General features: G+C 39.2%; 1 protein-coding gene across 3 annotated transcripts in view; it reads right to left on the reverse strand.

The window, feature by feature from the left end:
• Positions 1-5890: 5890 nt before the first annotated feature.
• LOC124717025 overlaps positions 5891-20413 on the reverse strand; it is a 152579-nt gene continuing 138056 nt past the window's right edge. For all 3 annotated transcript variants that reach the window (XM_047243679.1, XM_047243680.1, XM_047243681.1), the window contains one exon: positions 5891-10804. In XM_047243679.1, coding sequence (XP_047099635.1) covers positions 7177-10804 — 3628 coding nt within the window. In that variant the 3' untranslated portion in view covers positions 5891-7176. The remainder of the gene's footprint in view (positions 10805-20413) is intronic.

A 20413-nucleotide genomic window follows, 5' to 3' on the forward strand; every position in this document is an offset into this window, starting at 1 on the left:
GCCATGCAAAAGGAGGTCCGACATGATATTAGGCGATATCCCATGACTTTCTTCACCTCCGTGTATATACATACCACATAGAAAATCTCTTGTATTTTGGCTAGTAAGACGTGGGTCATCTCATTGGTTGCTCTCCCTCTGATGAAGAAGGTATTGCCAATTAGAGGACTGTTTGATGTAATGCTATGCCAATACACTTGACAGTTTTGCAGCAGGGTGACAAGGATTAACAGGTCGTCATTATGGAATGACATGAAAAAATTCACAGAAATATATAGGTTTGGAGCACGACGGAAGTTACTCCGGTTAGTTTTTAGTGAGTAGTACCGACATAATTTCAGGCACGGCAACTGGAAATCTTACTCTCAGTTGAGGTGCCTGATGCCACTTAGCCTGATTTAGACAGTAATTTCCTTAGCATTTTTTAACCCTCCTAAATAAAAACAACACTGACTAATCTGAAAAATGAATCAGAAACATACCTAGGCACTTATTTATGCATTGTCAACTTGGAAAGAGAATACGAGGATGCATGCAATGCCTGAGAGGGAAAAAGTGTCAGTCACATCTGCTGTGTCTTTAGGGACACATTGTTGATGTTACATATGTGAACAAAAATAACTTTTGCTCCTCCATTCTAATATCCACAAAGCTCTATGATTGTTGTGCTGCTGTACTATGAAGCTGGAAAGTTGGCATACACTGGTTAATCCAGTTTTACATTCAGTCTCATTAGAACCTCACATAGTCTTTTAGTAGTATCAGTAGAATTGCTTTACAGTAAAGCAGTGGTGTTCATTTGAGAAAGTCTGCAGACCGGTAGTGTAGTAAGTAGTTACACTGCCAAAGAAACAATCTTTATACGATTTTCGTTATGTAAGTAGATAAATTACACAATCTTTGTCATTTTCTAAGGATGCTGATTCCAGTTAGTAGACGTTTAAGTGTCCTACATCGATGACACACCTGTGAACAATACTTAATTGGGGGTTTCACTTTCAGTTTTCTTTTTTGTGTGAATACACACAATGAAACCAGAACGTGGAATACTCCAAGCTAAGTAGTGTTGTATTGAGAGCACAGAGTGACTTAAGTCGGACAAAGATACCCTCAATAGCAATCAATTGGATGACAGAACAAGAGAGTGACGTGTGTGTGTGTGTGTGTGTGTGTGTGTGTGTGTGTGAGAGAGAGATAGAGAGATTGGCTGTGTATAGTAGCATGAACCGATGCATCAAATTTACCTTCCCACCGACCAGCGCAAAAATTATCACACAATTTTGTGGCGTGCTTAGTTTCTGCATCGTAGAACACTTACACCAATGACAGGGAAGGGTAAACTTTTCTGTAGCCAGGAGCACAATAGGTATTTACATACAAGATGTGTACATCTTCTCAGAAGCAAAATAAATCCTATGATATTTTATTCACTGTGCCATATAAATTCTTGCATATTGATGAGAATAGAATTTAACAAGTAACAGAGAAATTGTTTGGATGGTGTGGACTGATAGCAAACTTCACTGGACCCACCACAAAAACTGCTGAAAATTTTCAGTTGTCTCTACTACGAATTTGGAATTCTCAGGCAGTTGTGCCATTGAAAATTGTGTATCCTGAGCCAGCACACACTAGAATAGCATCTCTTTCTCGAGAAACAAAAATCTTGGCCTGTATGTAACAGATGGATAAATGCATAACCATGACACAAACCGAAGCAAACATTCGTCTGGTGTGTCAAAGATTGAACAGGTGTTGTGACTGGGTGAGAAATATGGACAGCTTACTCTTCAATGAACAACCCCTCTCCATTAGTAATAAATCCACTAATGAACACTGAACAATGTAACAGAAATGTAAGTGACACACACTTTTGTTCCATTGACAAGGGCAAACTTGCATATGACCTCAATTTCTCCCTCATCTTAAGATGTGTGTTCAGAAGGTACTAATGTACACAGAGGTCAACTATGCGTATAATTCAATTTTATATGCATATATTGTCCTAGTGACAAATATTCTAGTTTGTCTCACATCTTTCACACCTGTACAAATGCACACACCAAATGAAGCAAGCACTGATACCTGGCACCAACTTAGTCTTAACTAAAACTGATCAGGGCCTTTTGTTTCCTACCACTTGTTCTCTGCTAAATTGCACGCAACTTATTCCTACCACAATCTTCCCAGACCACAAGCTATTAAGTTTTCAGTTCCAGTTGTTCATATATTTTGTCTGGCATTGTAGTGTAACATGGGTTATTTGTTAGAATGATCTATGTTCCACTGAGGATGCTCACACTGGCACAAGATGGCCATTCTCTACCTAACATTTTATGTAGTGGAAACAACCCACTGTGCATACCCCGATCTGTGCAGATGGTGTATATGCAGTGATGTAATGTAGCAGGGGCAAGGCGCAGTGTGGTGAGCGCGGTAGCACTTGCTGGTTGTGGGCGTTTATGCCTTGGTAATGACCCTTAAGGCATCATGAACACCTCAAAGAAAACAGACGTACTGCAATGTTAACACTCAAGAGAGATGAAGATTGCAAATTTTTACCTTTAGTCGGGTCCTATATGGTCGGATATATTGAACGATGTGTTTGAGTTCATGAGATACTGATATTTGGATCTGTCTTCACAATTGATGTAAATAGAAATTTGCAAGCTAACATACTTTCACTCTCTAATGTCATACCGAATAATATTTTGGGATAACTCTACACTTAGGCAAAAAGTATTTACTGCACAAAAGAAAGTGTTTAGAATAATGTGTGGGGCTCACAGCCGCATATCTTGTAGGTAGCTCTTTAAAAGGTTAGGAGTTCTTACAACAGCGTCACAGTAGATTTACTCAGTAATGAAATTTGTTCTCCACAATATGGACCAATTTAAAAACAACAGTGACATTCATGATTATAATAACAGTAGAAAGAAAGACTTACACTATCCTCTACTTAACCCACCTTTGGCACAGAAAGGGGTAAAATATGCTGCTGCAAAACTTTTCGATAAATTACCAGATGAAATAAAATGTCTGACAGACAGCAGTAACAGTTTTAAAAGTAAACTGAAATGGTATCTCCTTGACAACTTCTTCTATACCACAGATGAATTCTTGAATAGGAGTAAATAAATCTATAGGTATAATATAGGCATTTTGCAACATTTAAAGGAATGGGGTAAGTCAAAGTAAGTTTGGGCATGGCCATAGTACAGAGTAGCCATACCATGAGAACAAAACTAAAAGGTGACTGTTTTGCAAGAACAATAATCAAAGGTAACTTAGACCACAACCCTACTCACGGTGTTACAGCTAAGTAGTGTGTCCACACATGGGAAGAAACGCAGCCGTATGCTGACTAATCTCTTTGTCATCCAAAAAGGATGAGTTGGGGAATTTTAAGACAGGAAGCAACCATGAAATATTAGTAACAAATGAGACATAAAGCAACTCTTACTTAACCTCATACTAAGTCCTTTTTTCTAACAATCTCCTTCATGACAGGCGTGTTCAAAGGCTAGCTTTAGTAAATTTGTGTCTGTCACAAAAAAGTTTCAGTCATCTCTGTTAACTGTAACGGGATATCCCTTCGAAGATAATACTTCCCTCAGTCACCTTTGATAAAATCTTCTAAACACAATGATGGAAACACTATGTAGAGGTGGAAAATTGGATAGACTTTCTTATAGGATGTCAAATCAAACTTCTTACAGCATCATCAGATTTTTGCTATAGCCATCACTTCCCGGTTGAAGTGATCACTATATAAAAAATCTATGGATACCAGTATTTGAATGCTGGTCCCTGTTTTGACCCGAAGCAAGATGGAATCTTCCTACACAATGGTCAAGGGCCTGAAGATGGCGTAGACAACTGATGAAACTGGTAGCCAAATAAAATAAGTTTGGAAATTAGATGGCTGAAAGGTGTTTGATTTGACATTCTGTAGCGAACAGCCAATTCCTGCAACCATCTCTGAAAGATGGACGTACAGAAACTTTGTTATGTCTCTGAATTTCAAATGTCAGAACTTTCATTATATTGACCCTGCCCAATTGCAGACATGCTACAACTCCAACTGACTGAATCTATCATGATGTAGTATGCTTCTTGTATAATCTCACACGATAAAAATTTGCTGAAAATTCAGCTTTCATTAACATTATCTTACTTTCCTGAGAAGTTGACTGAAGAAGTTTTTTCTAACACAGTGCTGAATCACTGAATTATGATGCACACACTGCTACGGGTAGACCGTGTGCCCACTGAGCCTGCAACCCGAACCACATCCCAGTTACGCAGGCAGCCTACTTCCTTGCAGAAGATGTTCGGGGGCTGTCACAGCACACACTACCATCAGATGGCATTGAAGGCTGTATTTAGGGCGAGGCATGAGTCCTGGACAGTGAGTTCCCAACAAGGGAGCATTCTGGGACAGATGGTGAAAGCTTATTGCATTTCTAAAATCGAGAGCTCACTCCAGGGTTGTTGCTAAGCTGCAATCACTCCTCCCCCTGGAGCCTGCAGCATGGCCCATCTACAGAACATGTGGCCCCGACAGGAAGACTTACTCTCGATTTTGTAATATTTCTATGATTGCCTGCTGTTTGGCTTCCCCAGACGTAGAATATTCCTCTTTGTCACTTAGACTACAGGTGTTCCCTCCTGGATTGTGTTGTCTGATTTAGGATTTCTGTCAAACTTCGTCATTATCCTAAATGAGACTTAAAGCAACTTCTGAGCAGACTTCGTAAGTTTTCCAAGTGTCTCAAGAACTTTACTCTGACAGTGTTTATCTGATGTATATTAAGAACTTATTATAAGAGTTGTTTTGATATCTTTTAGAGTCAAGGCTTAGTTCACCACTTTGGTTTCATCACCAACAGACAGTTGAAATACTTTTCTATTCTACTCAGATGATTTCATTTGGGTTTTTCCATTACTAAGATAGTTCAGAATTATCAAACTTTTGTTTTCTCCTTCCAGAGTTGGAAGACTGTTTCTGCTTCACCAACAAGTATAGTTGGTTTCACGGTTCCGAAGACTTATTAAGTTGAATTGAGTTTCTCTCTATTCAAATAAACTTTGGTAATTTGTTTACACCTGGGCTGTTTACTTGAGTACCACCTACAGCAGGCACTTTAAACACCATTACATACGATAAGTGAACAGTCACAACTTACTGTACAAAATTTTCATAGTACAAAATTTATTTTTTAATACAAATGAGATTCAATTACAAAATAGTACACAAGAAAACAACTTATTGGGAAAAGTCTTACAAAGCTTCACCTTTGTGGTGCAGAACATAACAATTCAGCTCAAATTTTACACTTCACATGGAAAATAAAAATATTACAAAAAAGAAAAGGAAAAAAAATCAGTCTGTGCATAAAATAACCTCCCCTCTTTTTGGTTACTTTCATGGAAATGCGATGACAAAGCCACAAAACTGAAGTTGTACTAAGGCACTTATGCAAATAACATTTACAGAAATATGTCAATGAATACTTAAAGAAAATGGTGTTTCTACACACACTAATTATTAAGCTCAACAAAAATATAATCACAGCCTACAATGCTTATTTCACGAACTACTAACTACATTTATCTATGGAGATTCAGTTTGCTTATGTATACTAGTAAAATAAATTTAATAAAAGTTGCAATCTAAACTGTTGCGTAATAGAAACTGAACTTCATTTTTATCACAGAAAAAAATATCTTTGTACCATAAACCAATGAATAACTTACAACATTGCATTGAGAAGATTTCATACCTGTAGAAATATAAACTGCACACTTGTGAAATACTGCACCTCAACAGAAAGTATTTGCTTGAAGTTTTAATACAAGTCTACAAAAATGTGATTAAATTACTTCCATTATTAACAGCAAATGACTACACATTTTCTTTTTTTTTTTTTCCAGCAACACAAACTTTAGATAGACATGTATCACAATTATTTCTGTTTTGATTACATCAAGAATAAGTTACAACTTCTGTAAAGCCTGAGTAAAATTGAGCAGGCAATTAACTGAAGGTGTTGATGTACAACATAGACACAGATAAGAGAGGACAAAAACTTCAACCGGTAAACTACACACTTGTTAAATTTGAAATCTCTAATGAGCAATATTTTGACTGGATATATTAAAAAATAGACATCCACATAAAAAACTATGTATGCTTCCTTGAAGAGACAGAACATGTCTTTTGCTTGGAGTTAAACACACTGTAACTCCCATTTGTCAAACAAGCAAATACTCACAATATTTGCTACACAAATAATTTTATTTGTGAGATATTCTGCGAGTTGACAATTAATTCTCCTCATGTCTTACTTTTTTAAGGAACTGAAGAAACTGAGCCTATCAACGAAAGGTCCCAAAAACTATGCATGATCTAAGGAACTTATTACTTGCAAAGCAACAGAAATACAAACTTATTTGTAAAGATATTTATATGAGAACTTGTAGACAGCTCAACAGACATGGGAACGAGATTTTAGCTGCCATATTAGACATTTACCCTAGGAAATAGAAGTATTCCAACAACTGCCTTTTACAACAGCTATTCCAGCAACTTCCTGATGTCATGCAGTAGTGGTGTTGAAAATAGTAATTCCAAGACAAAGCAAGAACATTAAATTAAGATAAGTATTTTAACTAGATGTGTTTCTGCATATTTTGAGATTCATGCCAGATTTCTGTTTGGCGAAATAAGAAAAGCAGGCGCAAGGGAGATCCAATATTAAGCTTTCCACTACATACCTGTCTTCTTTGCAGGCAAAACAATTTTTTTTCTTTTTGCAATTTATGGTTTTTGACACAGTACACTTCCAAGGACTGCATTCAATACAAAAAAAGCAGAAAGTATGGTGTGTTTCTAAAGAAGTTAGTGAGGACAGCTTTGTCAGCTAGTCGGACCAGGTAACATTTCCTGATTAGCAACAACACAGTAACTAGCACAATATTTAACAGGAATATTAACTGCGGGCTGCAAATGAAGAACCACAAATACTCACATTCTCTCAGGAAATCCATGAAACTTACATTATTGACATACGAAGACGATACGGCACTGTAGCCAATTAACACACGACTGTGACAATTATCTCACAATTTCTTTTTTGCACAGGCACCTCGAATGTCACAACAGTTCCAGAGTCACCCATCAACATCACGCAACCGGCCACGGCCTTTGCCACGTCCCCTCGCCGCCACGGTGTAACCTCCCTGTGACTGGCTGGGATGGAGCCTCTCTTGAACCACCTGTGCACTGTGAACCACTGGCCACACTTCTGCAGTAGGCGGGACTACGTATCCTTGAGGTCCGACAGCAGGCCCAGCAGATGGGTCTGCGACAGGAGCGACACCCGCATTAAGGTGCATCTGTTGAAGGAGACGGCTAACGACTTCTGGTGGCTGGCACAGGAGGCTTTGAACTTTCTCATAGTACAACTGCGCCTTCGGAGTTGACCCCTGTAGTGCGGGAACAGACTGAAACGTGCCCTGAGGTGTTGCGGTCGTCTGCATCCCTTGAGCTGCACCACGCTGGGATGACTGTCTGAGCTTTTCGGCCAGGTACGAGATGTCCACCCGGCTTCCATCTCCAGGAAATGGGTAGCGACCTTCCTGTGAGTTCTGACCTTGTGAGCTCTGAGCCCTGGGCATTTTCTGGACGTTCTTAGAATCGGAGCTCGATCCATCACCGATAGTAGATTCAGACGCAATCCTGCCCTTGGGAACTGTAGCTGTCCCTGGCTGTCCTGAAGCACTTCGTTGAGAATTTCCTGCTGTTGCCAGACTATTCGCATTTTGACACATCCCAGTGTGCAGGATGCCTGGGGGGTGCTGTGTGAAACCAATTTGTTGCTGGACTGTCCCTTGAGGAAATGGTGGCTGTGGTGGTAATCCAGGTGGCACTGAGCTGTGTCCCACAGTATTAGCTGATGGAGTACTCAGTTGGGTCTGTGCAGCTATATGGCCAATACCTGGGAAGTAAATCTGCGAATGTTCATTCAGCTGTTGAGATTCTGGACCAAACTGAGACATCTGAGTAGCGTGTGTGCCCCGCATCTGTGGCACCATTGCAGCCTGTGCATCCAAACGCATATCTGGTACACTGCTAAACTGTTTCGTCTGATTGTTCCGACACATGTTGACACCGTCATGCACTGGCAACAGAGGCGGTACTCCTGGATACCATATGTGATCTACAAGTGGGGTACCTGGCTGTTTAAATGACTGTTGCATTCCAAACTGTGCCATATCCGGAAAATGACTCACTGTACCATCAGCATTCATAATTTGAGGCATTCCTTGCAACTGTGTCAAGTCAGTTTGAGAGAAACAGCAGAGTGGCCACTGAGACATACCTATAGCTGTCACATCCGGCGAATCAGCAATTCCGTTCTGGTGCAATGTGAGGAATGTATTCATGTCATTTGGCTGTACAGATGTATACATAGTTGGTGGGTTCGAGTTACCGGTATTTGTCGGAGGCACCTGGGGTTTCGTACTTCGGTTCAAAACTGTGTGTGAAGATTCCTGAGAAGCAGGTGTCTGGCCATTACCAGATGCAATCTGGGTATTCTGTGACACTCCGCTGGCTTGAGGAACGTGCGGAATTGCTTGTGTGGCACTGGAATATACTTGGCTCCCTCTAGCATCCTGCACGCTTGATGCAGCAGCATTCTCTTGTCGAGGTGTCACCTGTCTATCGCCGATATTCTCTTGGGGCACCTGCATCGGCTGCAGCACTAAACCCTGCTGTATTTGGCTACAGCGAGGTGGTGAGACACCAGTCAAAGGTGTAACTGCAGGGTATGCAAATACTCCAGGTGGAGGAGGAACTCCAGCGGGCTGAGACGTGCCCATTCCTGGCATCATTACCTCCACTGGCATTAATGACGAGGCTGCTGCCGCTGCCATATTCCCATAACCTGTCATTCCTCCATTTTTCAAAAGACTACCCAGATGATTGCCATTAAATGTCTGCTGTCCACCCTCAAAGGTGCATGACCCAAAGCTAGGGTATGCGCCTTCAGGGGACTGCGAAGACAGAGTGACAGGTACAACTGTCGGTCTCTCACTGTTGTTACCTCCAAAGCGAGAGCTTGCCTGAGGAGCTGCACTGGGACAGCAGTCACTGTTATTCTGCAGCATAGCATGATTCTCTAGCAATGGCCTCTGACTTGTTCCATCAACGTAAGTGTAAGTGCTGTATGGTAAGGCAGTGCCCATGTCGGGTAACATTCCGCAAGGTTGGTACATCTGCGGTACCCCACATACACGAATCTGAGTTGGATGTATAGTAGGCACTCCTGCTGCTCCCTGGATCACTGGTGCCTGAGCACAATTGGGTTGTATTCCCAAACCCGGAGCAGACCCCCCGATTCTGAATGCACCCATCGGCAAGCTGCCGTCTGGCAACCTGACAGCCTGCCCAGAAGTACTGTTGTGCTGGGCGTACTTCCGAAAGAACTCGTCGACAGATGACTCTTGCTCTGGAGGCTTGCTCTCTGAAGTTTGCTTCGCAGCAGAGACCAGATCCCTCGACACTTGTTCGTTTCTCTGCTGCTCGCGGCACGGGAGACCTGGTGGAGAGGAAACCTGTACTCTGGCATTTGTACACTCTCGGTTGTATTTCTTTTCTGCTGCTTCCTCTTGTTTCAATACTTGGCTTTGTTGCTGGAGCTGACCACTGGAGTTGTTTCGCTCTTGATGCACCTTCTCTTCACACTGATGTGAACTGTTCCCCGTCTTGGCATTCCACACTGCAGCCCTCTCAGTTACATTCACTGGAACGTTTGAATCAGTCTGCTCGTGTGCTGCCGAAGATACTGGAAAGTCTGTATTGTTAGCAGACTTACTGCAAACATTGGTAAATGAGCTCTGAAAGCTATTTTGACTTGAATTCAACAAGTTTCCTTCGGTACCATCACATACAGAGCTTTCTTCCGAGTTTCTGCTGTTTCCTCTGCTTATGTTTGCTGTTACAGAAGGAGTACTGTTCCTGAAGTACATACTACGTACATTCGTGTACTTACTGGTGCTGGTATCATTGCCAATACCTTCACTGTCTTTATCTGCATTTTGCACACTGTCATTCTCCAATGATTGTAAGGAACCCTGACGATTCCTACGTTTCGATTCTGATCTCTGCTCTTTGGGAGTTTGACGGTCTGTTGAAGAGGAGCCATCAGCAATGTACATCTCATTTGCTTCCTCAGGTTTTCTTCGTGTAACACTGTTTTGATTGCTTAATTTTTCATTAAAATCATTTCTTCTGTCTTTCCAGTCTGATCTCCATCTTTCTTTGTTCACAATCTCCTTTGGAGCAACCTGAGATTCATTATATATTCCAGTTGTTTTCTTGTTATTCACAGGTTCTGGTTGGAACCTGTCAGCAGAATTCTTCATGTGTGAATCTGTTGACAACTCACTTTCCTGAATGGGCTTTTTCCACTGCACTACTTTTTCACTTGCTTTTTCTTCCGTGTATAATGAAATCCTTGTCTTTCCATCCCCTTTACTTCTGATAGTCCTTTCCTTTGTGGATGACTGGTACCATGATGAGGCATGGTTATCATTTCTAGGAACTCTCCTTGAGTAGTTAACCGTGTTAGATACAGAGCTGTGATCTGTGCACTCCTTTGAAGCAGAAGGTACAGTTTCAGTGTTACTTTTTGTTTCTAAAAAAGATTTCTCTGAATTTTTATCACTGGCTTCCACTTTCTGCTGGAATGCCTGTTTTTCTGTGCCATTTTTTGACAACTTCTCCGCTGTGTTCCTGGTAAAACAAAGAGCAATGTTTAACATCATCTATATTACATGGATAGATATGAATGTGTACATTAAGAAGAAAATGAAAATGTTACCAATATTCATCTAAAGAAGTATGTTATAACAGCCAGCCATGCAACAAAGTAGTTGTATATGATCAACAAAAATTATCATTTTGAAAATGTAATATAACTGGAATCATAAAAAATTCGCCCAGGAAATGGTGGCAGAAGGACACGTGTGTAAAGATGAATTAAATGTGCGAGCTTTTGGAATCTGTGGCTTTTGGGTCATTCCACATTAAAGGAACCAATATTAGAAAGTGTTCCCACTCTGTCGTCTCCAAATTTAACGAAATTTTGTGTGAAGGTTCTTTATGGTCTTTGATCGTTATATGCCAAATTTCAGTCCAGTATCTTCAGTGGTTGAATTTTTAGGGGCTTTTAAAGAGAAGCTACTCACCTTCACATCATGTACGAAGGTGCAGATGTGTCAAGTTTGCTACACTTTTTTTAAAGTTCTAGCACACATTTGGTCATTTGCTTTAACGTAGATTGACAACTTTTTATGCTGAATCACACCATGACAAAAATTTGGGATTTAGCCACACCTAAATATAGATATAAGCCTCTAAAGTGGCTAAAAAATTCTTCATGCTACTTTGAGAGCCCAGGTTTGACTGACCACTGCTACTTTTCATATGAAGCAATCACACCAAATTTTAGAGTATTTTTGGGGGGCAATATCTCAACAGTTTCTTTTTCAATCCTATTTTTCTTGTCACAGCTAGAAAGAGCATGCTTTAAGCTATCAAAGCTATATTGTTTAATTTCTAGACCTTGCATATTGATGAGTAAGAATATACACTCAAAAGTAGGGAAAATGGATTATCAATACATACGAAAAATTAATACAATTTGAAGTTGTAAACCAAAAAATGTGGGAGTGTGTCTTTTTGATAGTATAAGATTTGCCTGCAGTTTAGGGAAAGTAACTGTCTAATAAGTGTTTTAACAATATTTTACAGTATAGAATATAAATATAATAAAACGTCAGAAAACACTCTTAAGATCATAAAATCTACATGAATAGAATGTTATATATCTAAAAACAAAGATGATGTGACTTACCAAACGCAAGCGCTGGCACGTCGATAGACACACAAACAAACACAAACATACACACAAAATTCAAGCTTTCGCAACAAACGGTTGCCTTATCAGGATGAGGCAACAGTTTGTTGCGAAAGCTAGAATTTTGTGTGTGTGTTTGTGTGTGTTTGTTTGTGTGTATGTTGTGTGTATGTTTGTGTGTCTATTGACGTGCCAGTGCTTTCGTTTGGTAAGTCACATCATCTTTGTTTTTAGATATATTTTTCCCATGTGGAATGTTTCCCTCTATTAATTGAATAGAATGTTACATTGTTTAGAATGTTCTAAGCCTACAACACATGGTGGTGTATATGTACGCATTGTCACTCAGTTTCCATCGACATTATAAAGCAACAATAGTTTTTTAAGGCTCGTTCCTTGTAGCAGTGATAGATTGCTGAAATATCACTTTCAACTGATGCTTTCATTATTGGCAATTTTCACTGTGTCAGTCTTCTGTGTGGTATAATCTTAGTGTTGAGTACTGAGTGTTTGAATAATCAATAACCATTGTTGTAGCTGAAAGTAAGCTCTAAAAAAATGTGTTCTGATGGCGTAATTTGTGTATTTTATGTATTAACAAGACTGAATCTCCTATGCTTCAAATCCGGATATTCATAAGCTTTCAAATTCGCTTGTTATGGGTTAATAAAATATTGTATAAAATGAACCAAGAGACCCCTTCACACAGATACTTTGGTGGATCAGATGGAGCTGATTGTCATAAGTCATCACCATTCTATTATGACAGTAGTCAACTACAAACAGATAAGGAACCGTCACCAATAGACAAGGAGCTTCTACAGCATAGGTCTGGATGTGATTTTACTGAATGTCTAAATCTGTCCATACCTTAACACTTTGTTGATGACATTTCAGTTCCTGCAGAAAATCTGCTGCTACACATTTGATAAAGAAAAACATGTACCCAAGATGGCTTGAACAGTGTAACCATTGCAAAGTCTGATAGGTTGAAGTTACTGACAAATTTTTTTAAACCTAGTCAGAAAACTTGTACCAGAAGTGGCCCAAAAAGAATGATTCCACAATGATAAGAAAGAATCACCATCCACTGAAGACATGGATGTTGTTGATGCTTGCTTTACTGCTAATACTTCATTATCATCACTTTGAGAGCCACCATTAAAGGTTTAAAGGGTCATCAAAAGGGATTCAATGGGATACATAAAGTGCAAAGTTCTGAAAGCCCAAGCCAGCAATACTAAGGTAATTGCCACAGCTGTTGGTGTTAGCCAAGTACGTACTGCTCAAATGCAAACGGAAGTGTGCCATAAATTTAAAGATATGGATATCTTAATTGAAGATTAAGCTTTAGGCTTCAAGAAATTGCAGTATAGTTCAAATTTTGAACCTGGCCCCAAATAGATGGACTATCGAAAAAATGACTAAAGAATGTGATGTTCTGACTAAAACGGAGAAGTAGTCTAGGAAACTAAAGATGGAGGGTGGGATTTTGGCAACACCTGCAAACTAAAAAGGGAAAGAACTTATCAATGAAATAAAACAAAATGTCCTAACTTTGTTTTTGGAGATGATGAGTTTTCTTGTTTACGCCCAGGCTAAAAGGATTGTGTTACAGTAAAAATAAATGGGAAGAAGATTCACAAGCAGAAACATCTGCTCCTTTGAAATTTGAAAGAAATGTTCATTGTTTACTAAAAACAGTATGGAAATCAACTGAGTTTCTCAAAATTTTGTGAGCTCAGGCTGAAATGGTGTACTACAGTTGGTGCTTCTGGATCACATTCAGTATGTGTAATTTATCAAAATGGCAAATTAATGTTGGCTTCAGAAACATACATCCAAGATGATTATGAGATAGAGAGAGAGAGAGAGAGAGAGAGAGAGAGAGAGAGAGAGAGAGAGAGAACTGTGTGCAGTTTGGAATCAAAAGATTGTATGCTGCAATGTTGTGAGGAATATCCCAGAAAAATACAACTAGAGGCTTTTCTCAAAGACGCTTTTAATGACACTGACCCAGAAGAAAAAATGTAATACCAACAATAGGTCCATACTGGCAGGCACACATTCGAGACAGGTCAGAGAACTGTTGAAGATAATATGGAGGCACTGATTTTGAAAATTCCTGGTTTAAGAAGCCATCACTTTGTGACACGACACTAAAGTTTATACCTTAAGCAGCAAAAATGAAATCCTGCAGAAAATGAATTAATTATATTGATAGATTTTGTTGACAATTATTCATTTGTTGGTCAAGATGCTATGCAAGGATTTCATGGGGAGAATAGTCAGGCCACATTACATCCATTTGTTATCTATTTTGATGGCAAAGAGTGTCAGAGTATTAGCATTTGTATGATCAGCGACTGTCTCCATCATGATACCATTGCTGTCCATGCCTTTCAAATAAAGTTAATAGCATACTTAAAGACAACCATTTAAAACATTTATTTCTTTAGTGATGGTTCAGCTGCTCAATATAATAATTTCAAAAATTTCATCAATTTATGTCTGCACGAAAAGGATTTCGGCATCACTGCCAAATGGAATTTTTTTTTGAACAAGCTAAGGTAAATTGCCTTGTGATGACATTAGGGGAACAAGAAGAAGACAAGCAGACCATGCTAGTTTGCCGAGGCCCTTAGATAACCAAATATTGACTCCATATGGTTTGTTTAAAGTCTGTGATGATAATATTCCAGGCATAAGGCTTTTTATGTACCAAAAGAAAATTTTGAAAAATTCCAAGGTTTGCTACGGAGCAGACAATATCTGGAATAAGAGAAAAACATCAGTTTAAGCCAATTAATTGTAATCAGCTCAGAGTAGGCAGAGTTTCCAATGATGATACAGCATTTTCACAGTTAATGCCTTCAAAACAGATGAAGAAATTCTAGCAACCTCAATTGCAAGTTTACAACCAGGACAGTATGTTGCGTGTACGTATGACAACTTTTGTGGGTTGGAAAAGTGTGTGAAGTTTCACAAGAACAACAAGATGTCTTCAGTAGCTTTATACAGCTACATGGTTCTGGTCATTCCTTCCACTGGCCAGCTGCTAGACACCTGCTGGATTCCTGAGCAAGATTTTCATGACTTCAGAAGCACCACCACCATCACCATCACCATCAGGAAGACAATAAGTTTTCCTCAGTCTGTCTTTGACAAAATTGTACAACTATTCAATCAAAAATGGAACTGAGTCTTTAGCGTTTTTATTTTGCAAATTTACTGTGTTGTGTATTATACTTGTTTTATAGCATACGTTAAATTAACTTTTGAAACTGATTTATATACTGAAAAAAATTTAATGTGGGACTTAATGAACAAAATATTTCACTTTTCAATCTTCTCGAAGTGCTAAAATAATAACTTTTGAAATATATTCTTACCCATCAATATGCTAGATTCAGAAATTAAACACTATAGCTTTGAAAGCTTAAAGCATGCTCTTTCAAGGTGTGGCAAAAAAAGGAGGATGGAATGAGAGACAGTTTAGATATTGCCCCCCAAAAATACCCTAAAATTTGCACATAGAAAATTTTGTCCAACTTTGCAGATTCATGTCTTTTATTCTAGGCATTCAATGTTAGTTAAATTTGATACATATATAGACAACTCAGGTAGGAATAGCCCTCTGAAGTTTTGATGTGATTTCTTCACATGAAAAGTAGCCATGGTCGGTCAAACTTCGGCTCTCAGAATAGCACGATGAATTTTTTAGCCACTTTAGAGGCTTATATCTATGTTTCGGGGTGGCTAAATTCCAAGTTTTTGCCATGGTGTCTTCAACATAAAAGGTTGTCAATGTATATTAAAGCAAATGACCAAATGTGTGCTAGAACTTTTAAAAAAGCTAAGCCAACTTAGTGCATTTGCACCTTTGTATGTGATGCGAAGGTGAGTAGCCACTCTATAAAGGCTTCTAAAAATTCAACCACTGAAGATAGTGAACTGAAATTTGTTATATAACCATCAAAGACCGTATAGAACCTTCACATCAAATTTCATTAAATTTAGAGATGGTCGAGTGGGGAGCCCTGTCCCCTCGACGTGGAATGACCCTTTCCCTTCAGGGAGAAGGATTGAAGGGAAAGGGAGAAGGATTGAAGGGAAAGGAAGAGGGATGAAAGAAAAGGACTGACGAGGTTTAGGAAATGGGAAAAGTCAGGAAAGTCCCCCAGAAGCCTTGTTCAGGGAAGACTTACCGGCTGGGATCAGAAAGGAAGACTGATTGTTAGGACTGCACTGCATGAGACTTGAAAATCTGAGAGCTTAAAGTTAGAAAAAAAGGGTCATAAGAAAGACAGAGATTACAGACAAATCATCAAACAGCAGTTAATAAAGAGCAGAAAACTAACTGCATTGTAGATGGTAGAGGTGGAAAGGGGGAGGGGGGGGAATATACAAGTCATAAAAGATGTAGAAACTACAAGGGAGCGAAGAAAAGAATAGTTACTGGAAGAAATGCTGAGGCTAAAGAAATTAGTGTAAATTAAGGCCAGGCAGATGGTGAGAACCAAGGACATGTAATGCTAGTTCTCACATGTAGAGTTCTGAGAAACTCTTGTCTGGGGGAAGAATGTAGATGGTATGTGTGGTTAAACAGCAACAACAGTACTGTCAAACGGGGTGATTTTGGATGGTTTTGTCATTATTTTGATTGTAACTTTCGTATATACTGTTAGATTAAATTGATTGTTATGGAAGTGGTAGGGTGTATGTGTAATGAATAAAATATCCCAGAACCAGAAAGTGTATGTGAAGATATATTTATCTGAGGCAGTTAAATAAAGTGTCCGAAGCAACCCCGTGGATTGGGGTGATTTCGGACACGTATGTTTTTTAAATCTCTGTCCAAAATTGCAGTATATAGAGGGCGAATTTGGACACTTACTGCCTTTTTTTAAAATTCTACATGCTTTTTATTTGATTTTGGTGACATTTTACACATTTTAAGGTAGCCCTTTGCTACAAATAAGTGATATGGAATGATACAATGAATTTTATATATTACAGGTAAGTTTTTATTTTGCAAGAATTTAAATAAATTTTTTTTACAGTTCTTAACTGAAATATTAGAAACAGACAGAAACAAACAAAGTAATTTAACTAAAAGGTCAAAATAATTTTTCTCACTCATCATTCTAAATTAAGTTGCAAACACTTTAAATAAACAATTGTCTTCGAGTCTAAAGCACATCTTCTCGAAAAATGAACATTCCTCTCTTCTCAACTGGTGTGGGAAGTATTCTCGAAATTAGCAATTTTTGTATTGTGTCTTCATCAGGGACATTAGGAAACACAAATATGTTTTTACTGTTCTTGTGTGGGTGCAAGAATTTCACACCTACTTCCGTAGCGCCAACATTTGTGGCCACTCCAACATACTGCCTTGTTAGCTCCTTGTTTCCACATTTATATTTGTACTCTGTAACAAGAAAAGTCTCTTCTTTCAGCAGTAAAACTTCATTGGATGATGTGTCGTTTTCACTTTCACTACTGCTAGAAGCACTGTCACTTGTTTCAGCTCTGTTTTTGTTTCCTTGAAAATCTCAGCCAGTGACTGATTTTCTAAGTTGAATGTCTAGTTTGCGGTGGCGGCACGAGCCACCAAGCTTATTTGGAGGATAACAAATTTCTTTGAGCATTTCTTCAGAAGTGGAAGACCATGTGTCTGCATTGCTTTGTTGGCTCTCCTCATTACCAGGCAATTTTCGTAATACATGATCTGGATCAAATAGGATTAGGCCCTTGGTGCGAAATCCACCCTTTATATCTTCCTTGGAGTTTGCTGAAATCTTAGTGTCTGCTTCAGAAGAGATGGGAAGGAATCCTTGGAAATGGTCCAACGAGTGTGTTTCTTCCAATCAGTTCATACAGCTCGCCACGCTGCTTTCATTGGCCTGAAGAAGCTTACATCGAGCTGTTGGAGGAGGTGCATGCTATTGGGGGGAAGGAGAATGAATGAAATGTTGTTCCACTCATACTCTTCAATAACACGTAAAGACACGTGGCTGGATAAGTTGTCTCCAATCATGACTGTTGGCCCATTTCACCTCTTCAAATAGGGCAAAGCGATTGTAAAGAACCAGTCTTCAAATACTGGCAGGTCAAACCATCCCCTTTTGTTCCTATTGAAACGGGTTCCTTGTGGTCCACCTTCTTGCCACAAATGCTCTGATTTGTAAAGGACATACGGAGGAAGCAGTTTACCATCAGCACTAGCTGCCATCATTATTGAGACACTAGATTTTGATGAGTCCATTACTTTTTCAGCATGCTTACTCCCTCATTTTGTAATTATCTGCTGCTTGCCTGGATCGTCTGACATGTTGGTTTCATCATAGTTGATCAGGTTGCTACATGGGAGATTTTCCAGCTTTGCCTTGATATTGGAGAAAAACATCTTTAACAGTCTCTTTGTTCACTTCTGCACGAGCTCATTTAATATTTTCACTTAAGCGAACGGAAAGCTCTTCTGACTGTCATTTGAGGAATAAATGCACCCATTCTTCTCCTGGTAAATTATTACGATATTTCTTCTCTTTTCGGCCAGATTTATCAAGGTAGACTTTAACTAAATATCTAATATCCAATTTAGTGAAGGGAAATCACCAATGTGCAGCCGTCAAGATACCTTGCTTCAACATTTCTTCTTCTTCTTCTTCCTCTTTATTTAGCACTGGCTGTCCTCCCACTTTTTTCGGATGTGCTTCCTGCACTTTATTTTGTAGGGTTGATTTAGGTATACAATACAAATCAAACGTTTTTGTGTACGATAATTTACCACTCTGAATATCATGAACAGCTTTATCTAAAAGTTCCGGGTCATAATTACACTGTACTGTAGCACCTCTCCTGCTCTTATACATTCTTGGCATTGTCCGAAATCACCCCACACAGTACACAGTTTTACAAAAACCATCGTTATTTTATAACCTTGCACGAGAAACTCGACAAACTTGTATAGAAATTGTCTCAATGCTGTTAGCTACTAAGCACATCGACAATTATGGTTACATTAAATTCCCGCTCGGCGCAACAATAGAAAGTTTCCACTTTACAATAATGCATGGATTTTTAACACTGAGACTGTTCATCAATTATTCACCGAGGGAAACAATTGACGCAAAATAAAAGTTGTGGAAGGCGATAAATGCAATCTTACGCTTAAAATAACTGGTGCACGGACGTTAAAATAAGTAACTCTTTGTTTCTATGCAGTGGCAAAGAGCAAATAAGCCATACTGTCCGAATTTGCCCTGGTGTCCGAAATCACCCCGTTTGACGGTACTTAACATTCTGACATTTGCCGTTCTTTCCATCTCAACTGTTCCCTCCCATACAGCCTTGGCTTTCAAGGCAAACATATTTGTTCAGATGTGAACTCTTTACACTAATATATCGCCAGTCTCATCTCAGCCATAATTATCCTATCCACCTAGTTCAGAAGCAGATTTTTCTGGTCATCACATCCAATCCTGGTATTGCTGATCCCTCCAAAAAACAGCTTGGGAGTATACCTCATCACTCAGTATTATACTAGTATTAAATGTATTAATCACCTACTTCAACAATGCTGTGAATTTCTAAAATAATGTCCTGCAATGAGTCCCATTCCGTCCAACATTTTGACCACCACATCTAGAATAGCTTTTCTAATTTTCCTATCCTATGGCTCCCACCTCTGTGACCGTCTCCCTGTAAGACTTGCCCTATGCTCCCTCCTACTGGCCCTGTAACTGTCAAAACATGTACGACCAAATGTAGAACCACCTGTTAAATGACACTTTGTGTACTAGCTGTTATGTAAACACTGTTTGTCCTTCTACAGTGGTATTACTACCACTGAGATATCAGTTAGGATGAATGGACATAGACTGAGGGTGTTTACTGATAACTCACAATATCTTGTTGTACAGCATGCTCTAGAATATGACAGCCATGACCATACTGATTGTTTCACCATATGTGTCACCTGGATTCGTCCCCAAGACACCAGATTCTCAGAATTCCTCAGGTGTGAATTGACATTACAACATGTCCTTGGTGCTTGTCACCCACCTGATCTTAAGTTACATTAATTTCTTCTCAGTAATGATTCTCTTTTTCACTCCCTTTCAGTTTTCTATCTCTCTCATTTTCAGACCTGTCTACTGTTTCTCATCCTCTACCTCTACAACATACAATGCATATACTTCTGCATTCTTATTAACTCTTTTATGATGTTTTGCCATTAACATCCCTCTTGTTTATTATCCTATCTTCCACATTTAAATACTCTGATTTTCAAAACTCATCCGGTGCAGGCACAAACAATCAGTCTTTCTTTCTCATCCCAACCGAAGTCTCCCCTGACCCTGGATTCTGGACAACTTTTCCAAACTCCCTATTACCTAAACATTGCTAATCCCTTTCCTTCTTTGCTCTTCCTTCCCCCACAACCCTTCTGCCAGACAAGGGGCTAATGGCTCAAAGCC

Source organism: Schistocerca piceifrons, chromosome 9, assembly GCF_021461385.2.
Source record: "Schistocerca piceifrons isolate TAMUIC-IGC-003096 chromosome 9, iqSchPice1.1, whole genome shotgun sequence".
NCBI classification, from domain to species: domain Eukaryota; kingdom Metazoa; phylum Arthropoda; class Insecta; order Orthoptera; family Acrididae; genus Schistocerca; species Schistocerca piceifrons.